This window comes from Grammomys surdaster, unplaced genomic scaffold, assembly GCF_004785775.1.
Source record: "Grammomys surdaster isolate TR1022 unplaced genomic scaffold, NIH_TR_1.0 125808, whole genome shotgun sequence".
NCBI classification, from domain to species: Eukaryota; Metazoa; Chordata; class Mammalia; order Rodentia; family Muridae; genus Grammomys; species Grammomys surdaster.
In genome coordinates this window covers 144,128-167,264 of record NW_021620639.1, presented here as the reverse complement: position 1 = coordinate 167,264, position 23,137 = coordinate 144,128, and the positions used below count along the sequence as shown (strand labels likewise).

The window sequence follows — 23,137 nt, the reverse complement described above, 5'->3', positions numbered from 1 at the left end:
GCTTCCTGGTTGGTGGTCCAGTGTCTGAGAGATCTCGGGCAACCAAGTTAATTGAGACTGCTGGTCCTCCTGCAGGGTCTCCCTCCTCCTCAGCTTCTTTCAGCTTTCCCTAATTGAACCGCAGGGGTGAGCAGCTTCTGTCCATTGGCTGGATGCAAATATCTGCATCCGACGCTTTCAGCTGCTCGTTATGTCTTTTTGGAGGGCAGTCATGATAGGGTCCTTTTTGTGAGCACACCATACCCTCAGTAATAGTGTTAGGCCTTGGGGCCTCCCCTTGAGTTGGATCCCAAATTGGGCCTGTTGTTGGACCTCCTTTTCCTCAGGCTTTTCTCCGTTTTTGCCCCTGCAGTTCTTTCAGATAGGAACACCAGAGGTTTTTGGGTTTTTTAAAATTTTTTTATTGGATATTTTATTTACATTTCAGATGTGATCCCCTTTCCCCATTTCCCTCTAACCCAGGAACCCCCTAACCTATCCCCCCTCCTCCTGCTTCTATGAGGATGTGCCCCCACCTACCCTCCCACTCCCACCTCCCCATCTACGAATTCCCCCACACTGGGGCATCCAGCCTAAACTGGACCAAGGAGTTCCTCTCTCACCTATGCCCAACAATGTCATCCTCCTCTATATATACAGCTGGAGCCATGGTTCCCTCCATACGTGTTCCCAGGCTGGTGGTTTAGACCATGGGAGCTCTGGTTGGTTGGTATTGTTGCTCTCCCCATGGGGCTGCAAACCCTTTCACCTCCTTCAGTCTTCTCTCTCACTCCTTCATTGGGAACCCCATGATCAGTTCAGTGGTTAGCTGTGAGCATCTGCCTCTGTATATTTCAGATTCTAGCAGACCTCTAAGGAGACAGCTATATCAGGCTCCTGTCAGCATGAACTTCCTGGCATCCCCATCAGCGTCTGTCTTTGGTGACTGCAAAAGGAATGGATACCCAGGTGGAGTAGTCTCTGGATGTCCCCTCCTTCAGTTCCTGTTCCACGCTTTGTCTCCATATTTGCTGCCATAAGTATTTTGTTACTCCTTCTAGGAGGACCAAAGCACCCACACTTTGGTCTTCCTTGTTCATGAGCTTCATGTGGTCTGTGAGTTGTATCTTGGATATTGAGAGCTTTTGGGCTAATATCCAATTATCAGTGAGTGCATACCATGTGTGTTCTTTTGTGATTGGGTTACCTCACTCAGGATGATATTTTCTAGTTCCATCCATTTGCCTAAGAATTTCTCAAATTCATTGTTTTTAAAGGCTGAGAAATATTCCATTGTGTAAATGTACCACATTTTCTATATCCATTCCTCTGTTGAAGGACATCTGGGTTCTTTCCAGCTTCTGGCTTTTATAAATAAGGCTGCTATGAACATATTGGAGCATATATCCTTGTTATATGTTAGAGTATCTTCTGGGTATATGCCCAGGAGATGGGTCCTCAGGTAATGCTATGTCCAATTTTCTGAGGAACCGCCAGACTGATTTCCAGAGTGGTTGTACCAGCTTGCAATCCCACCAACAGTGGAGGAGTGTTCCTCTTTCTCTACATCCTCGCCAGCAGTTTTTGATCTTAGCCATTCTGACTAGTGTGAGGTGGAATCTCAGGGTTGTTTTGTTTTGTGTTTCCCTGATGACTAAGGATGCTGAACATTTCTTTAAGTGCTTCTTGGCCATTCGAGTTTCCTCAGTTGAGAATTCTTTGTTTAGCTCTGTACCCCATTTTTTTTCTTTTTTTTTTCTTTTGTACTCCATTTTTTAATAGAGTTATTTGGTTGTCTGGAGTCTAATTTCTTGAGTTCTTTGTATATATTGGATAATTAACCCTCTGTCGGATGTAGTATTGGTAAAGATCTTTTCTCAATCTGTTGGTTGCTGTTTTGTCCTATTGATAGTGCCCTTTGTCTTATAAAAGCTTGGCAATTTTATGAGGTCCTATTTGTCAATTCTTGATCTTAGAGCATAAGCCATTGGTGTTCTGTTCAGGAATTTTTCCCTTGTGCCTAGGTATTCAAGGGTCTTCTCCACCTTCTCTTCTATTAGTTTCAGTGTATCTGGTTTTATGTGGAGGTCCTTTATCCACTTGGACTTGAGCTTTGTACAAGGAGATAAGAATGGGTCGATTCGAATTCTTCTACATGTTGTCTTCCAGTTGAACCAGCACCATTTGTTGAAAATGCTGTCCTTTTTCCATTGGATGGTTTTAGCTCCTTTGTCAAAGATCAAGTGACCATAGGTGTGTGGGTTCATTTCTGGGTCTTCAGTTCCTGCCTGATCTTCCTGTCTGTCTGTGTACCAATACTATGCAATTTTTATCACTATTGCTCTGTAGTACAGTTTGAGGTCAGGGATGGTGATTTCCCCCAGAAGTTGAGAATAGTTCTCCCTATCCTGGGTTTTTTGTTATTCCAAATGAATTTGAGGATTGCTCTTTCTATCTCTGTGAAGAATTGAGTGGGAATTTTGATGGAGATTGCATTGAATCTGTAGATTGCTTTTGGCAAGATGGCCGTTTTTACTATATTAATCCTGCCAATCCATTAGCATGGGAGATCTTTTGATCTTCTGAGATCTTCGATTTCTTTCTTCAGAGACTTGAGGTTCTTGTCATACAGATCTTTCACTTGCTTGGTTAGATTCACACCAAGGTATTTTATATTATTTGTGAATATTGTGAAGGGTGTCACTTCCCTAATTTCTTTCTCAGCCGGTTTATCCTTCGAGTAGAGGAAGGCTACTGATTTGTTTGAGTTGATTTTATAACCAGCCTCTTTGCTGAAGTTGTTTATCAGGTTTAGGAGTTCTCTGGTAGAAGTTTTAGAGTTACTTAAATATACTATCATATCATCTGCAAATAGTGAAATTTTGACTTCTTCCTTTCCTATTTGTATCCCTTTGACTTCCTTTTGTTGTCTAACTGCTCTGGCTAGGACTTCCAGTACTATACTGAATAGGTAGGGAGAGAGGGGGCAGCCTTGTCTAGTCCCTGATTTTAGTGGGATTGCTTCAAGTGTCTCTCCATTTAGTTTGATGTTGGCTACTGGCTTGCTGTATATTGCTTTTACTATGTTTAGGTATGGGCCTTGAATTCCTGATCTTTCTAAGACTTTTACCATGAAGAGATGTTGAATTTTGTCAAATGCTTTCTCAGCATCTAGTGAGATGATCATGTGGTTTTTTCCTTTGAGTTTGTTTATATAGTGGATTATGTTGATGAATTTCTGAATATTGAACCATCCCTGCATTCCTGGGATAAAGCCTACTTGATCATGATGGATGATTGTTTTGATGTGTTCTTGGATTCGATTTGCCAGAATTTTATTGAGTATTTTTGCATCGATATTCATAAGGAAGATTGGTCTGAAGTTTTCTTTCTTCTGTCTTTGTGTGGTTTAGGTATGAGTGTAATTATGGCTTCATAGAACGAATTGGGTAGTGTTCCTTCTGTTTCTATTTTGTGGAATAGTTTGAAGAGAATTGGTATTAGGTCTTCTTTGAAGGTCTGATAGAATTCAGCACTAAAACCATCTGGTCCTGGGCTTTTTTTGGTGGGGAGACTTTTAATGACTGCTGCTCTTTCTTTAGGGGTTATGGAACTGTTTAGATGGTTTATCTGCTCCTGATTTAACTTTGGTACCTGGTATCTGTCTAGAAAATTGTCAATTTCATCAAGATTTTCCAGTTTTGTTGAGTATAGGCTTTTGTAGTAGGATCTGATGATTTTTTAAAATTTCCTCAGTTTCTGTTGTTATGTCTCCCTTTTCAGTTGTGATTTTATTAATTTGGATGCTGTCTCTGTGCCCTCGGGTTAGTCTGGCTAAGAGTTTATCTATTTTGTTGATTTTCTCAAAGAACCGCCTCCTGGTTTTGTTGATATTTTGTATAGTTGTTTTTGTTTTCTACTTGGTTGATTTCAGCCCTGAGTTTGATTATTTCCTGCTGTCTCTTGGGTGTATTTGCTTCTTTTTTGTTTTAGAGCTTTCAGGTTTGCTGTCAAGTTACTAGTGTATGCTCTCTCCAGTTTCTTTTTGTAGGCATTTAGAGCTATGAGTTTTCCTCTTAGCACTGCTTTCATGGGGTCCCACAAGTTTTGGTATGATGTGTCCTCATTTTCATTGAATTCTAAAAAGTCTTTAATTTCTTTCTTTATTTCTTCCTTGATCAAGTCATCATTGAGTAGAACATTGTTCAGTTGCCACGTGTATGTGGGCTTTCCATTGTTTTTGTTATTATTGAAGACCAGCTTTAGTCTGTGGTCATCTGATAGGATGCAAGGGATTATTTCAATCTTTTTGTATCTGTTGAGGCCTGTTTTGTGACCAATTATATGGTCTGTTTTGGAGAAGGTACTATGAGGTGCTGAGAAAAAGGTATATTCTTTTGTTTTAGGATGAAATGTTCTATAGATTTCTGTTGAATCCATTTGATTCATAACTTCTGTTAATTTCAAAGTGTCTCCGTTTAGTTTCTATTTCCATGATCTGTCCATTGCTGAGAGTGGGGTGTTGAAATCCCCCACTGTTATTGTGTGCGGTGCGATGTATGCTTTGAGCTTTAGTAAAGTTTCTTTTATGTATGTGAGTGCCCTTGCATAGATTTTCAGAATTGAGAGTTCATCTTGGTCGATTTTTCCTTTGATAAGTATGAAGTGTCCTTCCTTATCTTTTTTGATTACTTTTGGTTGAAAGTCGATTTTATTTGATATTAAAATGACTACTCCAGCTTGTTTCTTGGGACCATTTGCTTTGAAAATTGTTTTCCAGCCTTTTACTCTGAAGTAGTGTCTGTCTTTGTCACTGAGGTGTGTTTCCTGAATGCAGCAAAATTCTGGGTCCTGTTTATGTATCCAGTCAGATAGTCTACATCTTTTTTATTGGGGAAGTGAGTCCATTGATGTTAAGAGATATTAAGGAAAAATGATTGTGGCTTCCTGTTATTTTTGTTATTAGACATGGAATTATGTTTGTGTAACTATCTTCTTTTGGGGTTGTTGGAAGATTACTTTCTTGCTTTTTCTAGGTTGTAGTTTCCCTCCTTGTGTTGGAGTTTTCCATCAATTATCCTTTGAAGTGCTGGATTTGTGGGAAGATATTGTGTAAATTTGGTTTTGTCATGGAATATCTTAGTTTCTCCATCTATAGTAATTGAGAGCTTTGCTGGGTATAGTAGTCAGGGCTGGCATTTGTGTTCTCTTAGGGTCTGTATGATATCAGTCCAGGATCTTCTGGCTTTTGTAGTCTCTGGTGTGAAGTCTGGTGTAATTCTTACAGGTCTGCCTTTATATGTTACTTTACCTTTTTCCTTTACTGCTTTTAGTATTTTTTTCTTTGTTTTGTGCATCTGATGTTTTGATTACTATGTGATGGGAGGAATTTCTTTTCTGGTCTAGTCTATTTGGAGTTCTGTAGGCTTCTTGTATGTTCATGAGCATCTCTTTCTTTAGGTTAGGGAAGTTTTCCTTTATAATTTTGTTGAAGATATTTACTGGCCCTTTAAGTTTGGAATCTTCACTCTCATCTATACCTATTATCCTTAGGTTTGGTCGTCTCATTGTGTCCTGGATTTCCTGGATGTTTTGGGTTAGGAGCTTTTTGCATTTTGCATTTTCTTTGACAGTTGTGTCAATGTTTTCCATGGTATCTTCTGCACAAGAGATTCTCTCTTCTTTCCCTTGTATTCTGTTGGTGATGTTTGCATCTATGACTCCTGATCTCTTTCCTAGGTTTTCTATCTCCAGGATAGTCTCCCTTTGAGATTTCTTTATTGTTTCTACTTTCATTTTTAGATCCTGGATGGTTTTGTTTAATTTCTTTACCTGCTTAGTTGTGTTTTCTTGCAATTCTTTAAGGGATTTTTGTGTTTCCTCTTTAAGGGCTTCTATCTGTTTACCTGTTTTCTCTTGTACTTCTTTAAGGGAGTTATTTATGTCCTTCTTAAAGTCCTCTATCATCATCATGAGAAGTGATTTTAATTTTGAATCCTGCTTTTCTGGTGTGATGGGGTGTCCAGGGCTTGCTATGGTGGGAGAACTGGGTTCTGATGATGCCAAGTAACTTTGATTTCTGTTGCTTATGTTCTTATGCTTGCCTTTTTGGCATCTGGTTAACTCTAGTGCTACTTGCACTTACTGTCTCTTGACTGGAGCCTGTCTTTCCAGTTATCTTGCTTGTGTCAGAACTCCTCAGAGTCCAGATATCTCTGTGATCCTGTGATCCTGAGCTCCTGGGTGGAAGAACTGGGACTCAGGCTGCCTCTGGAATCCTGAAATCCTGCTGCCCTGAGTGCAGTGGTTCCCCTAGGATCACTCATGCTCATGATATGGTGTCTTCATTGGATCAGACCAGCCAGTTGTTAGCCCCAGCCAAAAGGACCAAGTGAGTGGCGGAAGGGGAGTGGTATCCCGGAGGGGCGGGGTTTGGGTGGCTGATGGGTCCTGAGTGCCTCTGGCTTCCAGTTGTAGCTCTGGGGCATAGGGTAGTGGGAGAGGGTTCTTCCCTGCTGCTCTGAGTGCAGCTGCACTGGAGCTATTAAGGAATACTGTTGCCCCTTATCTCTTGGTGATCTACTGCAGTGTGGCACTCCTTAAAAAGTTTCTAAAAGCTGTCTTTTTTTGTTTTGTTTTGTTTTTGTTTTTTCGAGACAGGGTTTCTCTGTGTAGCCCTGGCTGTCCTGGAACTCACTCTGTAGACCAGGCTAGCCTTGAACTCAGAAATCCGCCTACCTCTGCCTCCCAAGTGCCTAAAAGCTGTCTTAACACGGATGCCTTGTGAAGTTTGCAGATTGACCAAGTTTTCTTCAGTTCAAATGGGATAACTGCGGAGCAGGGCATGCTGGTCTGATGCTTTCATGTGTTACAAACACCTCCCTAGATTTTTCCACTAACCAGTATCTCAAAGAATAAGAGGCATAGGATGTAAGAGCTTAGGAATCCAGAGTGTTCTTTTTAGCTCATGCCACTTAATCAAGCCAAACACTAAATACTGGGTTTAGATAATGTTTTAGGTACATTTTTCTCTAATCAGTTCGAATGGGAAAATGTAAATAATAAAATGACCACATTTGAAATGTATTCTTAATTGGAGTGGTAAATAAGACTTTTTATATTTTATATTTTTATATGTATATTGAATGTAGAAGTTTTGGTTCGAGGCCAGCCTGGTGTGTGTGTATGAATGTATGTGCATATGAGTGCAGGTGCCTGTGGAGGCCAGAGGTACCAAATCCCTTGGAGCTTAGAAATTTAGGTAGATTTCAAACATATCAATGAAAAGCCCTATAGAAGCATAATGTTATATAAAATACAATGAACAATGATAAAGTACCAATTTAAGCTACTGGTGATAATAAAAAGGCACTTTATTGATCTTCCACTGTGGGACAAATTGTTTGAATACCTGGAGTTGGAGGTGGGTTGAGGAGGTGTTAGAAACCTAACTCCCCTGCAGGTCAGGGCCTCTGTTAGAGCTCCTTTGCCTAACAGCCCAGTAACCTAGAGAGAGCTCAGTAGCTAATCTCCCTGTTGTATAGCAGAGTTGATCTTTCTGTTCTCATTCAACAGAATTTGAAGCTCAAAGTTGTTTTAGTAGTTTGCTACTGCCATTCTACTGAACTGAGATTTGGACTAGCTACTTGCATGTATATGCTCTGTTCAAGTTTGCAAGCCTATAGTTTGGGCTATGATATTTCTGAACATTGCAGAACAGTTGGCTTGTTATTTCGGCTAATGGCTAATGATAACTTCAAATATTGTTCTTCCGAGGCTAGAGAGAAGGCTCAATGATTAAGGGCACTTGTTCTTGCAAGGGACTGGAATTGACTTCTCAGCACCCAAGTCATATGGTTGAGAACAGTTTCTGCCCTGGGAATCCAACGATCACTTCTGACCTCGGCAAGCACTTACACACATATGGCATATACACTCTCACACACACATATATGCACATAAATAAAAGTTACCTCCAGAATGCAACTAAAACAATTTCCCCTACTACTGTAGAGGGCACCTCAGATCTTTCTCATTCATAGAGAGGGAGAAGGGACTTAATTATGAAGGATGTCTAATAAACCTCCTGCTGTGGAACTTGTAAACAGGGTTTGAAAGAGATGGTGTTGAAAACAAAACAAACAGACAAAGAGTGGGACAGAGTCACTGGGAAATGTTAAAGATGGAAACCAAAATAGCTGGGCCCATTCAACAACCATTTCCAGTTGGTTGGATGGTGCACAAGGATCTGTAGAAGTGTGGAGATGGTGGTAGGGTGGGGACATCTCTTGCACACTCAGGATCGTATGGTGAGTTCAATGTCAGGACTAATTTGGATGGAATCCTGATTGGCTTCTTCATTTTTTCTCATGATGGCTATTTGGGAACAGCACATATTCAATACGTGTTAAGTGAATGTCTGCAGTATTTCAGGCTCCTTTCTGAGTCTTATGGATACAGAACAGGACAACTTTCAGGGAGAGTACTTTTTATGCATGGAGCTTGGAGAGGTGGAGTGCAAAAGGAAGTAATGGCCTTAGATGGGATGTAAGTTGGCTAATGTAGCTGCTTTGTATTGAGTAGTCAGGAAACTGACATTTCTGCTGGATCTGTGGCAGGAGACAGAGGACCAACACTGAAGATTCCCATAATCAGTTCAGATGGACAGAATCCTTAGTGTCTGGGGCAGAGATCTATCATGAAGCATTAGAAACTGCTAGACCAGAGCTCTGAGGGCCAGAGAGAGTGGTGGGAAGTAAGGTAGAGAGCTGGCAGCATGGAGCTTTTCTGTGCAAGGGCAGACACTTGAGGAAAGCAGGAAACTGAGAGTTGGAATGACCTGAGGACTAGGAAGGCTTGTTGCATGGAGAAAGGACTCTGGGGTACCATGTGGAAGGGTTGGAGAGGGCTGTACACTGAGAGTAGACAAAACACCAAGGGCCTAGCCGACGGTACAGACTGGTTTGGAGAATCTGAGTTTACCACTTGCTCTGCCAGCTTGCTTTAGATGACATCGAGAGGTCCCTGGGATGAGAGGAGAAATAGTAGATTTCCTAGGGTTGGGAATCAGAACAAGGTGGAAATCAAGCTATTTACCTGTCATTCATTTTTTCACTTCCCATGTAATGGGATTGTTAGGGTCTTGCACATGTTGTCCACAGCACTTGGTCTTAAAACAACAACAAACCCCATAATTATTTATTTTAAAAATGTATTTTGTCTCTGTGTATGTTCATTTACCATGTGCATGCCTGGTGCCTTTAGAGGGCGGAAGAGGGTGTCAGAGCCCCTGGGATTGGAGCCACAGTGTCACTTGAGCCCAGATCCTCTGAAGAACAGTCAGTTCTTAAACAGAGTCATGTCTCCAGCCTCATGGCCCTTTTCCCACTTTTGAGATAGGATCTTCATACATTCCCTAGTCGTGCTTAAACATACTCTGTGGCACAGGAAGACCTTACATTTATAATCATCTTTTCTCAGCCTTCCAGATACACAGCTGGTTTATAGCCTGTGCCACCAGACCCAGCTCAGGATTTTAATGAATGAAGTTTTCACATTAGCATGCCTGTACAGCCTTACGTGCTTTAGAAAGCTTTGGCCACATAGCTGTGTTGCTCTGGCAGCTTCAGACCCTAACTACTCCATGGTGTCTGTTTTGTTTTGAAGTCAGTGCTGTTTTCATGTTTCTTATAAATGCTAAGTAGGCAGAGACCTAAGGAAATCAAGTCAAGCTACTTTAATTTGAGAAACCGTTTCTTTATGTTTTCTCCATCACACTAACTGTGGATGATGACAGCTAGGCAGTGAGATGCAGGGCATTTTTGATGAATGTGCTCATTTCATGGAGTAGGAACACTATTTTGAAGAAAAGATTATCTTTTTCCTCTTATTTGGTATGTGTCAGTGTGCAGTTGTGCTGCCACAGTACACATGTGGACCTCAGAGGACAACTTCAAGGGAGAAGGTTTACTCTGCTCTGGAGATGCAGCTTGGCTGTGAGGCGTGCACAGCCAGCACTTACCTGTTGGGCTGTCTTGCTGGCCTCCAACACTGTCATTTTAAGGTATCTAGGATCTTTGGTATATTGACCATTGCTCTGTAGAGCCAGACAGAAGTGCAGGCACTTACGCTCCTTCTTCCCTGGTTTTTTCCTCCAGTGCTTTGGTCAGTGTGCACCAGACTCTTATCTCCAGTTTCTTTTTCTCTTGGAGTGGTGCAGTGTTTACCTTGGTCATTATTTTTGTTCTAGTCTATACAAAAGATTGTGTATTCCTTGTGGTCTTCCTGTACAACAGTTTTCCCTCTCTAGGATTCTTTAAGACAGACAGAAGACCTCTACTACAGTATAATAAACTCCTTAGCCAGATAACGAGTTTCTTTGTTACCTAGCCTAATGAAATTAAGCCCTATTGTATCAAGGATAGATCCCATTTCAGAAGTTGTAGCTACCTACAGGAAGTGATCAAAAGATTCAAAACACCAACGTCAGCATTTATAAGAGAGCATCTGGCGGCACTTACTTCCATTTGCATGCTCCTGAGCAATCTCATTAGGGAGCTACAGGGCTTACTTGGGGTGTTTGCTTTTTTACTTGCTCACAGACAGTTGCTTGCATCTTGCTGTTCATAGCCAGCTCTACTCCATTGGACTTTGCTATCTTTCTGTGTGAAAGGCAAAATGAAATATTTAATACTACTTTGATGTAAAACAAATAATGTAATCTTAAAGTAGCATTGCCCACTAAAGGGAAGAGCACAGGAACATTAATCTTACAGAGTAGTTGCAGACAGAAAGAATTTATTAAATACCTATTTTGCTTCTTTTAATTATTTGTGACTATGACAGCTACTGAAAGCAGAGTTACCTCAAGGGACTTTGCTCTGGATGATGTATTTGGACTTTTACTAAATTCAGTCTAAGTATAATTGAAAAGGTTTTTAACTTTGTCTCCAAATAGGCACAGTTGTATCCTTTTCATTTTAGACATTGTCTCACTTTGAAAAAGCTCACTATGAACAAATGCTGTATGCCTATGGATAAATATTTCTTGAGGCACACATACTGACCACCAGGTTCTAGCCTCCTGTCACTGTTCCCATCTTCTATGGAGCCTCAAATCTCTGACTTAGGGCCATTAGTTCACTCAGACAGAAACAGATTGTGCAGTTGCTGTGTGCAGGGGCTGAGTGACCTCAGTGGGATGTAGTGAGGCAAGAGTGGCTGACAGGCAAAGAACATTTACTCTGTGGCAGTTTGTGTAGGAGCAGCTAGAGGAGGTTTTATGTCTGAGTTTGTTTATAATTGTAGGTATGGCTTCAACATGAGGGAATGCGTAGGGCCTGCAGATAAACTGTTCTAGATGAGAAGAGAGGAAAGTGCGGATTTTAGATTTCTTACTTGGTGACTTGAAACTATTACTGTGAAGCACATCATTTAATAGAAGTTTTAGGGTTTCCCTCCCTTTATGTGTAACCCAGACTGGCCTGGAATTTGGGATGATCCTTGTGCCTCATTGTCTTGGGTGCTGAGATTATAGGTGTGAGCTACCATACCCAGTTAAGCTTTAAGCACATAGTTCACCTGATCAAAACAAACAAGAAATAACTCCAAAATCTGAAATCCTAAATGTGGACAAGAGGTCATGAGTAGAAAATTTCACCTCTAATCTCACGTGAAGAGTAGCAGTTAAAAATGCAACCTTTATGTTGTATATATCGGGTGCATGTAAGACACAAGAATATTATGTTTATACTTCAGTCTCCTTCATAACATTTTTATGGGTATTTGCAAGTATCCCAAAATACAGAGACAAAATAAATTCTGGAACATTTGTAGTCCTAAGCCTTTTGGGTAAGGAATACTAATTGCATTGGAATTATCTGAAATCAGAATATGCAAAACTGTTCTAATGACTTCCCCAGCAATAAAGTCTGTACTTCTTATCCCTTAAAAAGATTTTATTTATTATTTTTATATGTATGGGTGTTTTGCCTACATGTATGTCTATGTACCGTGCATGTGCAGGACCCATAGAAGTAATGAAGCATAATTAGCCATCATATGGGTGCTGGAAAATGAATCAGGGTGTTCTGGAAGGGTAGCCAGTGCTCTTTAATCCCTGAGCCATCTCTCCAGCCCAACACTCCTTATTCTTGACCTTCCACAATTCAGCTGCATATTATTAGTCTTTCCATTCTGTCCCAAAGAAGGCAGTTTTCATCACTGTATTCCTATTACTTGAGCTGTGTCTGCATGATAACCATACATGTTAGTGAGTGCATGGTTCAGAGACACTGAGGTTAGCAAGGAGTTGGGGTTAAGGGGCAGGGCAGACAGACAGGGGCTTCTTTTGATGAGAACCATCTGAAAGATGAATATAGAAGCAGCTGTTAATCTGCTCATATATAGGAATGGTTGTGTTACATGACAGCAAAGACCAGCAGGCTCCTTGCTTATAAAACATTATTTTTTATGTGTAATCCCATTTTGCTTTAATTAAAATAAACATGTTATCCAGGCAATGGTGGTACATGCCTTTAATCTTGTACTTGGAAGGCAGAGGCAGGTGGATCTCTGATTTTGAGGCCATCGTGGTCTACAGAGTGAGTTCCAGGACAGCCAGGGCTACATAGAGAAACCCTATCTTGAAAACAAAACAAACCAAAAAATCCAAACCAAAACAGTAACAAAAACAACAACAAAACCCTACAATTTATTGTGTAGCTCCTCCATGTTGATTGTTTTAGGAAATGATAGTCTACTCTGCATGATACTGAATGAGTGCTAGCATAGTTTATGTATGATTAACTTTGTCACAGAATATTGTTCAGATTGATATGTGTGTTACTATCAAATTTTAGCTTCTTACAAGTGGCCCAAGAAATAGTTGATAATGCAAAAAAAAAAATCATTGGCTATGTTTTTGTGATTTTGTTTTAAATAGCTCAAATTTGACTGCTGGAGAGGGACTGATGGATTTAAAAGTATGCCAGGATAAAAGGCAGCGTATTTATTGAGCACAGAAGAGTTTTAATATGAAATAGAAGACTGGTAGACTTCATAACAATTTTCAACATGACAGCCCAGAATAGACTGTAGGTAGTTCTCCTACCTCAACAAGCATATTAGGCTGTTGTGAGAGTAATCTTTTGAGAACTGTATTACAGCTGCAATGTCCTCAGGGAGGTTGGGAAGGGACTCAAAGAGAAGTGTGCCTCAGGCTCCTGAAGGAGGTTCCACATCCACTGAGACCCTATATGCTGCCCTCTCAGGGATTGGGGTGAATCCTACACTGGCTTCCTGCAGAAGCGGGGACAGAGCATGCCTGCATGAGGAAGCCAGCTGACTTGTCTGGTATACTTCCTGGCCCCAGAGTGACCAAGGAGCAGGAGGCTGACTAGAATGGTCTGATCTTTTGACACTCCTTCAAGTGTTGCATAGCTGTAATCCAGCTGAAAAACCCAGGTCCTGGTACATGATAAACCCTTGTTCTACCCCTGAGCAATACCACAGTCCTTAATGTTATTTTTTTTAATTAAAAAATTTAATATTATTGTTTGTGTATGATACACAGACAGATGCACACATGGACACACACATGCACAGACATGTACACGAATGACAGCTTTGTGGACACAGTTTTCCTTTCCTTTCCTGGGGCTCAAACTCAAGGACATCAGGCATGTGCTGTAACTGATCCACTGAGGCGTCTCATTGGCCTATTATTTCTTAAGTCCTCGCTGTGAGCTAGGAAGATGGGTCCTTGGGTAAAGTGCTTGCTGTGCAAGCATAGAACTTGAATACAGATCCTCAGCATCCACCTGGAAACCAGGCTTGCCAATGCACAATGTGGCTCCAGTAGTAGGGGGCAGGTAGATAGGTTCAGGGTGAAGGTAGGGGCCTCACCGGCCAGCCAGTCTAGCCAGTTGGTCAGTTCTATTCAGTGAGAGACCTTGACTCAAAATGTAAGCTGAAGAACAGTAGCGGAAGACACTTGATGCCTCTGATCTCCATGTGACACCCCTGTGCGTAAGCACTGATGCATGCATAGACAATCCTTACTGAGTCAAAGTGTTTGGAAAGGTTATTTTTGCAGGGCCAGGTAAAAAGGAGCCTTGTGGTATTATTCCCAGAAGGCAGTCTGGGGCTTTTAGTGAGTACAACAAAATATGAAACGGGAGGGACAATTCATATTTGTTCTTTACAGAATCATCGGAACGTCAGTTTTCCTCTAAATCTACCACTAGCTTAGTAACCTAGCAGCCTTGTGGGAAGTTTCTTTTGTGTTGGGGATTTTGAGAAGGATTTTTTTTTTCTTTTATAGATTGTTCATTTTTCTTTGAAGGACAAGTTTTTCTCCTTGTATGCCTGATTTCTTCCAGGTAAGCCTAGGGTAAGTGTGAGCTTTGCAAATGGCAACTCTCAAAGTGTGCTGATCAGCTTTCCTGTTTGTTACAACATCTTAGACCCACATTCCAGTTTTCTTCCTCTGCAACTTCACATGGCTTTTAAACCAAATGAAGAGGGCTGCAGAGGTGGCTCAGTGAGTAAAGTCTTTCTTTGTTGCCTTGCTGCAACCCGAGTTTGATCCCAAGGAACCATGTGATGGGAAGAGAAAACAATAGCCTCAGGTTGTCTTTTCTTATTCTCTGTACATAATGACAGTAATTAGTAGCTGGAGCACTATTTGTATTTTTACTGAATTCTTCCATGTTGCTGGATAGTTTTCCCTTTCATTGTTTATGGATGTAACACTGTACTGAAAATCTTCAGGTACTTAGACTTCTTCTCTCATTCCAACCATTTCTTTGGGGATGAATCTCAGGAATAAGGTTATGAAATACAACTATTTTTATAACTTCTGATACTTGGTTTACTTTTTTGCTTGTTTGTTTTTGTTGTTTTGTTTAAGACAGGATTTCCTTTTTGTAGCTCTACTTGTCCTAGAACTTGTTCTGTAGACTAGTCTGGCTTCAAGCTTAGAGATCCACCTGCCTCTGCCTCCCAAATGCTGGCATTAAAGGTGTGCCCAGCCTTTTTTCTTTTTCTTTTTTGGTTCCATAGCAGAGTCACAGAGTCTTTCAATTGTTAAAAGTGAAAGATTGTAAGCTTTGTAAATATCATAGCCCAGGCAAGCACCCATAGTGGCTCATAACCATTTGTAACTCAGGTTACAGGGAATCCAATGCCTATGGCCTTAGCAGGCACCTCCATTCATGTGGATAGAGAAATATGTTCTCATGTGCACACACACACACAGTATACATACATACATACATACATACATACATACATACACATGTATATACACACACACACACAGGCAAACACTAATTGAATAAAAAATAAACACTAAAGTAAATCTTTAAAGGAATGGAATCCTAAGCTATGTGGCCTTTGTATCTGGCTTTTGTCACTCAAGGTGTTGTTTTAAGGTTTGTGTTGTCACATGCATGAGATCTTCGTTGTTTACAGTAATTTTCATTCCATTGTAATATTATGGATTCTTGACTAAAGTTGAGGCAGCATGGTTATGCCAAAAATGTCCTATTAAGTCTATCTTTCTTCTCATAGCAAAGATGTGTGAGAGTAATAATATGCATGGATAAAGTGATACTTTATGGTCGTTAGTTTCATCATTGATTCCTTAAGCCAATTTTAGTATTTAATAATTGGCTTGGAAATTAAAATTCTCCTGCCTCAGTTTTCCAAGTGTGAAAGTTTCCAACCATATCTGACTTTATAATTTGTTTTATTTTTCAGCATGATGATTCAAAAATCACTTGATCCAAACAAAACAATAACTGCTTCATTTTTTTTTTCTGCTTTATTTTTGGGAATTAAATTGTCATTTTGAGAATACATGGATCCTTTACAAGGACACATTTGTAAAACAAAGCTAAAGGGTGGTAGCAGTGCCTGCCTGGCTGTCGTTCTCTCTCACACCATCGTCACAGTTAGTTTAATTTTCTGCCTTCTCTTTCTTCTTCAAGAAAAAGGGGGCGGGGGGAGGAATTGATATTTATTGAAAACAGGCTGCATTTCTCTCTTTATAGCATTTGAAATATAATTATAGGTTGTCACATCAAAATTCATCATAGCTAGGCTTTAAGTTTAGAGAGTTGAAGTGATATTTAAACTTTATAACTTGGGGGAATACTTATGACTATGAATATAAGGAGACGTTTGGCATAATTTTAAAAGAACATTTCAAAGGTGTGGTACTTTCATTTTGTCATTTTGTTCTCATGTCTTCAAAGAGGAGGAAGATGCAGTCTTTATCTTCTTGAGGTCCTTGGCAACCATGGATATTCTAATCTATTATTATTGTTGTTGTAATTATTATTATTGTTATTATTATTATAACTATTTGCCTCTAGGAGCCTCATAAATTAAAATTCAAGTTCCTTGTTTTGGCTTTTTACAATGGTTCTTGGTAGGTTTCTAGACCAATTGTGTTCCATCCGGGACTTGCTAGAAATGGAATCTCAGTTCTCTTCCCACATCTACTGTCAGGGTGGACCAGCAGTCTGTGTTTAACTACCCTCTGTCCTTGTCAAAAATTTAGAACCTCTCTGCCCATAAATAGATGTATGCTAGTTTCTGCTTGCTCCTGTAATCTTTTCTTCCTCTCTCCACAGAGACCTCACCTTCCACAAATGTGACAGTTTATTCCCTCTTTGGGCCTTTGTTCTCTTTGTGGCATACTTGTTCAACCTTAGCTGGACTTGTGCCTCATTTCTTTTAGATGTGGCTGTCTGCCTAAGAGTCCTCCCAGCATTGTAGGGAGGACCTCAACGCTTCAGCTGGTATTTTGTTCCCCCACAGTTCCTTCCTCTGTCTCACATTGTTCTTTAGGAGGGTGAGTTCTGTGTGTGCACCAGAGTTTCCTAGCCACCTGGTTCTCCTTGGGGTTTCCCAGTGGGGAATAAGGGGGGCGGGCAGCTTGAATTCCTCTTTGTGCCTTTCCATATAGCTTCCATGTTCTTCTGTCATCTACTCTTTCCTTCCCTCTGCATTTCAGTGTTAACTATTTCAGCAGAGATCATTTCTACACTAGAATATAGACCGTAGATCATCTGTAGATGTTGGATGAATAGAAAGAATATCGAATCAGAAATAGAATGGTGGTAGTCAGATGTACCTGAAGAAATCAAGTCCATAGCTTGGTGTATACTATATACGAGGCCGTTTCGTGATGCCTAAATAGAACTTAACTGAAACAAGCTGGGGGTAAGATCGTGTGCCCTGGACCAAAACATTTCTCTGAAAGATAGTGACAAGTGTGTCCCTGTGTGTGCAGTGATGAAAGTGACACACAGTACCACAGTAGTTAAGAGCTCAGTCTCTGGAGGAAACCATCATTGGTTTTGGATCTTGGCTTTGCCATTTATTTCATAGCTATATGACTTGCAGAGGTTGACTTCCTCTCTGTACTTCAGTGTGTTACTGTAAAGTGCAGTGCCATCTACAGCATTTGATGCATGTTGTATGCTTGTTATCTACCAGGAAGCTTGAGGTGCTGAAGGCACACTAACAAAGACAACCCTTGGCTGCATGGCATTACATTTGTAATGAATGGTAAGCTCATGACTGTCAAGTACAGAACCTATGTAGAGGTAGTGGCTTGTGTATGTGTGTGTGTAGGGGGGTGGTTTTGGAATTTTAGGAGGAGTGTCTAGGAAGATGTTATTGAGAGGGTGACAGCTGCAGAGGCACGAAGGAGACCAAGCTGTGCTGCTTAAGAACATGCTCAGCAGGAGCAGCAAGTCAAAGTTCTGAGTCAGGCACAGGCCTGGCCTGTTGTGTAACAACTTGGAGGACTCTGGTAGAACAGAAGTGAAGAGTTGTAAAGTTAATGGTGGCAGTGTCGTTGGTATGGGCAGGACACATGGATCTTGAGGTCTCTAGTCAGTGTTGGGTTTTATTGTTGCACTTAATTAAATGGCAGTTCGTAGGGAACGTAGGACTCATTTAAAAGATAACAGTATTTCAAAGAGATACCTTTCCTAAAACATTCTGTAGAAGTGTGGGGTTCTACTAGATGTGTCTAGGGAGCTAGCAACATGCCATTGCTAACTGAGGATTTCAGTACAGGGATTGAGAGCACAGCTACTTTTTATGGAGAAGGGTGTTGTTGGCTCAGGCACTTGCTGTTTACACCAGTGTTAATTCATGGGGCGAGCACTTGGGGAGGAACACTCCTTACATTCTTACAGTGGTTGTGCCTTAGAAAGTAAAGGGTGGATTTCTGTTAAACTTGAGGTGGCTGGCTAAGTGGAGGACTTCCTAATGCTTCTCTGCAAAAGCACAGATATCTTGAAGAGTAAAGGATAGATCAGAAAAAGCTGTACTCTGACCTTGTTTCAGTAGCCAAGGAGATCACTGCTCTGAGCCTTATTCTTCATTGATAAAGAGAAAATAATACCTGTTCTGTTTGCTTGAGAGTTGGTATAAGTCTTTGGATAATGCCTGTGAAAGTAGCAGGCAAGACAGAAGTATACAGAGGTCTATTGTGTAACAGTGTTTATATACTGATGCAGTGTGTTTAGTAAATCTGGTAACTTAGAGTGAAGGCAGTTCTTTTGAAGCTTTAAACTTCAGAGAAAGTTCAGTGTGAGTGAGGAATATGGAACAGTATTACTTAATACTTCGTTAAGTATGCTGTGTATTCTGGCCCAGCAGCAACAGAGTAGCATTCTCTGAGCTTGGTTAATCTTTATTTTTTCCAGTGTTGTCAAGGCGCTATGTAAGGAGTTTCCATGCAGCCTTGTTGGCTAAATTGAGGCTTTAGGATCCATACTTCATGTGCTACAATTATCAGAATTCACAAAGCCGGAGGTGATTAGCTTGAATGCACTTAGTTCATGCTAGGAATCTTGACAGCATTTTAGCTTATTTTATATGATTTACTTACTGTTTTAACAGAATCCACTTTAATGTTTCTGGATTACTTTGTATGTGATAGATGTTTATATGAATTAGGGAACACCTTTGCAAAAAGGGGAGGTGAAGGATCCCAAGGAAATGGACTTTAAGCACTGAGGAGCAGAGCCCAGTACCTCCAAATCTTGTGGTCCTCAGTGTGATGTCTGAGTTAGTTTCTGTACTGTCCTCAGTGCTGCCCTTTCATAAGGAGGCTAGACAGCTTTCTCACTGGGATGGTGGCCAGAGGAGTTTCAGCCTGCGAGGGAGGTCAAGTGACTTTTGGCAAACTCTAATTCCGTAATGCTACTGTGTCACTGTGACCAGAGTGTAGATTCAACATATTCTCTCTCTCTGTGTGTGTGTTTTTGTGCCTGTGTGTGTCTGTAAACCCCACACTTTCAGTGGTCAGCATAGTCTCATTTGGTTATTTTAAAAGACAGTATCCTGGCATATCGTTTATCAAATTCCCACAAGTTCCCATAGTCTCTGCATTCTTTGTTCATTCAGCATGAAAGTAGGATACTTATAACAGGTGTTATTCTTCATACCTATGTGTACTAACTTACATGGAGTAGGTGTTCATGGGATTGAATGGACAGGGTTCTTATATTCATCAAACTGGCTTGCTGCTTGTTTGATTCTGCAACTTGAGGAATTAACAAAAATTTTAAATAATTTGATAGCCACAGAAATGTGAATTCTTTGGTAGCAGTGGTTTTTAAAATGTTTATTTTTACTAGGAGAAAGACAGTGAGTTTTAATTATCTGTTGAACTGGATTTACATATAGGCTCTTGTAGGTTTTGATATGCTAGCTAATTTTTACTTATCCTCATACTTTAGATATTGGATTTGACTGAAACATTTCAGTGTAAAGTTTTTGGAGTAGTTAATGCATACATGTGATATAAAATAAGGTTTCCTTCTGTGTTCTGGCTCCTGTTTATTGCCCCCCCACCATCAGAATCTGTACTTACTCGGTTTTTATATTTCCTTCTAAAGAGAAGTGCATCTGTAGGTATGTGTGTGTGTAACATTTACTCCTGAGGTCACCATATTGAAGCCAAACTTAGAGCAGACACCTGATTAATGTAGTTCACTGTAGCCCAGAACTCGTGAACTAAAAAGTCCTCCTGCTTCAGCTTCTTGGACTACAGGTGTGCTCTACCATATCGGGCATATCGGGCATGTATGACATTCTCTAATCAATTATGAAAGGATTCATGAAAAGATCTGTTTGATGTCTTGATTTAGCTCAGTTTTTGCAGTACAAATGAAACTGGCAGAAAAAGATTTGCTTTTCCCTTCTATCTGAAGGCTTCTATCTTTGTTTCAGGGCAAGGATCTAAGGGGAATGCCACCTGGGCAGACAAGACAGATAATGGTTTCCCTCTGTTTCAGATGTTCCTGACAGTTTATCTCAGTAACAGTGAGCAACACTTCACAGAAGTTCCTGTTACCCCAGAGACAATATGCAGAGATGTGGTGGATCTGTGCAAAGAACCTGGAGAGAGTGACTGCCATTTGGCTGAAGTATGGTGTGGCTCTGGTATGGACCTGGCTTTCTGTTTGAGCTCTGCTATCTTCTGTTCCTTTTGGGTTCTAGGATTGGTATTGTGATGAGGGGGTCAAGGGGGGGGGGTCTTGCACTTGTTCACTTACAGACCACAGGATAGTCTGTACCTTAGAAGGTCATGTTCTTGCTCAGCTTTTCGTGAGCAGGGCTACACAGGGAAACCCTGTCTCAGAAAACCAAACACACAAACAACCAAACAAAAACCACCAAACAACTACCAGCAACAAAAAGCTTTCCTTAATTAGAAATTTGATGCTTTCCTCTTCTTTGATATTGGGGATTGTCTTAGTTTCCTGTTGTTATGATAAAATAGTTTGAAGCAACTTCTGAAGCATAGTTCAGATTGTCATCCATTATGGACATGTCAGCAGGAGGAGCTTGAGGAAGCTGGTCACAGTGTGGCCACACTCCAGACACAGATTCAAATGCTTACTAGAATTTGACCTATAATCACCAGAACTGAAGAAAAAAAAAAAAAAAACCAAAAACAAAGCCATCCTCACCCCAAAGCTTTAAGTGTATTCTCCTGTTGGCCTCCCTCCCTCCCTCCTTCCCTCCCTCCCTCCCTCCTTACTCCCTCCCTCCCTCCCTCCCTCCTTACTCCGTCCCTCCCTCCCTCCCTCCCTCCCTCCCTCCCTCCCTCCCTCCCTCCTTTCTTCCTTCCATCCTTCCCTCCTTCTCTCCTTCCTTTTTCATATCTTTTCTACCTGCTCATGCATTTGCTTGGAGAACATTTCTTGGATGCCAGTGCACTGGATTTTGAGGGATGTAGAGATGGAAATTTCCTGCTTTCAGATGCCTCACAGTGCAGGAGGAACAGGTGTCAGCATGTTCCTGAAACAGTGCTGTGAGGACAGCAGCAGTAAGGTGTAAATGGATGTGCTCCATCTGCCAGAGGAAAGGGTACCAGGAACAAAGATGAGTGCTCATACCCATTCTCCCCTCCCCTCCCAGGTTTGTAGTGGTTAGTGGAGAAGTGGGGTGTCTATTCAGAAATTTGCCCCCTTTTGTGGGGGACTGTAGGCTTTGTGTGGTTTGTAGAAAGTGGTTATATCATCACTGTTACTCAAAGTAGAACCAGGACTGCATGTTGTTTGTTCCAACCAGCAGATTAAGTTCAGGGTTAAGTCACAAAATTGGCTGCTGAATACCTGGCTGCTCTGTCTCCATTCGTGTTGTTTATTTAAGGCGCTGAGAGATGGTGTCTGGTTACTGATAAGAGTGCAGTTTTCATAGGCCATTCTTATACAAACTATATTGATATCTTTGAGAGCTCTGAATTTATGCACTTGCCTTCTTATGAATTTTTCAATTCAGCTTTCTTTCCTGAAGTAGGAAATTGTTTGTTAGTTTATTTTTTCTTTGTAACTCGGGATACATTGTTTTTATTGAAGCTCCTCTCAGTTATTGGAGTATTTAGCTGTGTCTTCTTTGTTTCTAGAAAAGTTCTGAAAGCTGGCAGCTTTATGACAAGAGGGCCAGATATCATCCCATTGAAATATTCTTTTGTCTACCAATGAATAAGTTTGACTCTTAACATTATATACAGATAGTTTATAAATACTGTGTCTGGGAAGTTGGCTTGGTGGATAATCATAATTGCTGAATATAGCATGGGCTTCAGTTTGCACCCCAGCACTTATGTAACTGGGCGTTGCTGTGAGCTCTATAGTGCTGCTGATTGGGGTATAGGGTACAGGCAAGGGCATCTCAGGGACTCACTGGCCAGCAGTCGAGCGAAAATGGCAAAAATTCAAACTCAGCGAAGAGACTCTATTTCAGACAATAAGGAAAATGGGAAGTGGTAGAGGAAGACATCCTGTTGTTAGCTTCAGGCCTCTACATGTGTGCAGATGTCTGCTACACCTGCATACTGCACCCCCGCTCACAAAAGGAAATAACCTTTAATAAAGACGAAATTAAAACCTGAGCTGAGACCATTTAGAAAGTTGCTTTAATTTTTCCTTCATATGTTTAGGGACTCATTGGGCATTAATATTCATGAGAGTGGGTCTCTGGCAATACAGATCACACAAACCTTCGAAACCCTCAGAAGTTAAATGACATGCCTATAGATAGTAAGAAGCCACTGAATTAGACTCTTAAGACCCTAACAACTGGCACAGTCCCATTGTTTCTATTGCTTTATTCTAACCTGACACTGATTGTGTGGAAAATCAGTGATGTATCATTTTTTTGAGTTCTGTTGATGGAAAAAATATGTGAAATACCAAGTATTTCCTGTATCTGTAACATAGATTACATCAAGGGTATATTTGTCTTTCTTTTATATGTAGCTAATGTAATTTTTTTTCTTTTAGAACGCCCAGTTGCTGATAATGAACGGATGTTTGATGTTCTTCAGCGGTTTGGAAGCCAAAGGAATGAAGTTCGCTTCTTTCTTCGTCATGAACGCCCCCCTAACAGGGACATTGGTATATAATATTCTGTGAATCATAACCAGTGTTCAAGCTTTTTGTTTTGTGCACTGTAATAGCTGGGGAGAGGCATAGGAGGAGAAGCTGGGGTATTGGTGAGATGAATGGGAAGCTAGGACATTAGAGCAACAGGGTGGGTTTCTTAATCTAGATATGACTGACAGTGGAGAAAAGGAGATGGGGTTTGATTGAAGAAGGCAGAAGCCTGGCTGTAGTTT

At 40.8% G+C, this 23,137-nt stretch overlaps 1 protein-coding gene across 3 annotated transcripts in view; it reads left to right on the top strand.

The window, feature by feature from the left end:
- The window catches only part of Tp53bp2 (tumor protein p53 binding protein 2), a 57,765-nt gene that overhangs the window by 4,923 nt on the left and 29,705 nt on the right, over positions 1-23,137 (top strand). The window contains exons 1-4 of one of the 3 annotated variants that reach the window (XM_028789306.1): positions 6,207-6,370; positions 14,303-14,360; positions 20,307-20,454; positions 22,803-22,916. In XM_028789306.1, the coding sequence (XP_028645139.1) occupies positions 14,343-14,360; positions 20,307-20,454; positions 22,803-22,916 (280 nt within the window). In that variant the 5' untranslated portion in view covers positions 6,207-6,370; positions 14,303-14,342. Of the gene's footprint in view, positions 1-6,206; positions 6,371-14,302; positions 14,361-20,306; positions 20,455-22,802; positions 22,917-23,137 lie in introns of those variants that run through there. The other 2 variants (XM_028789305.1, XM_028789304.1) reach the window with 2 other exon arrangements.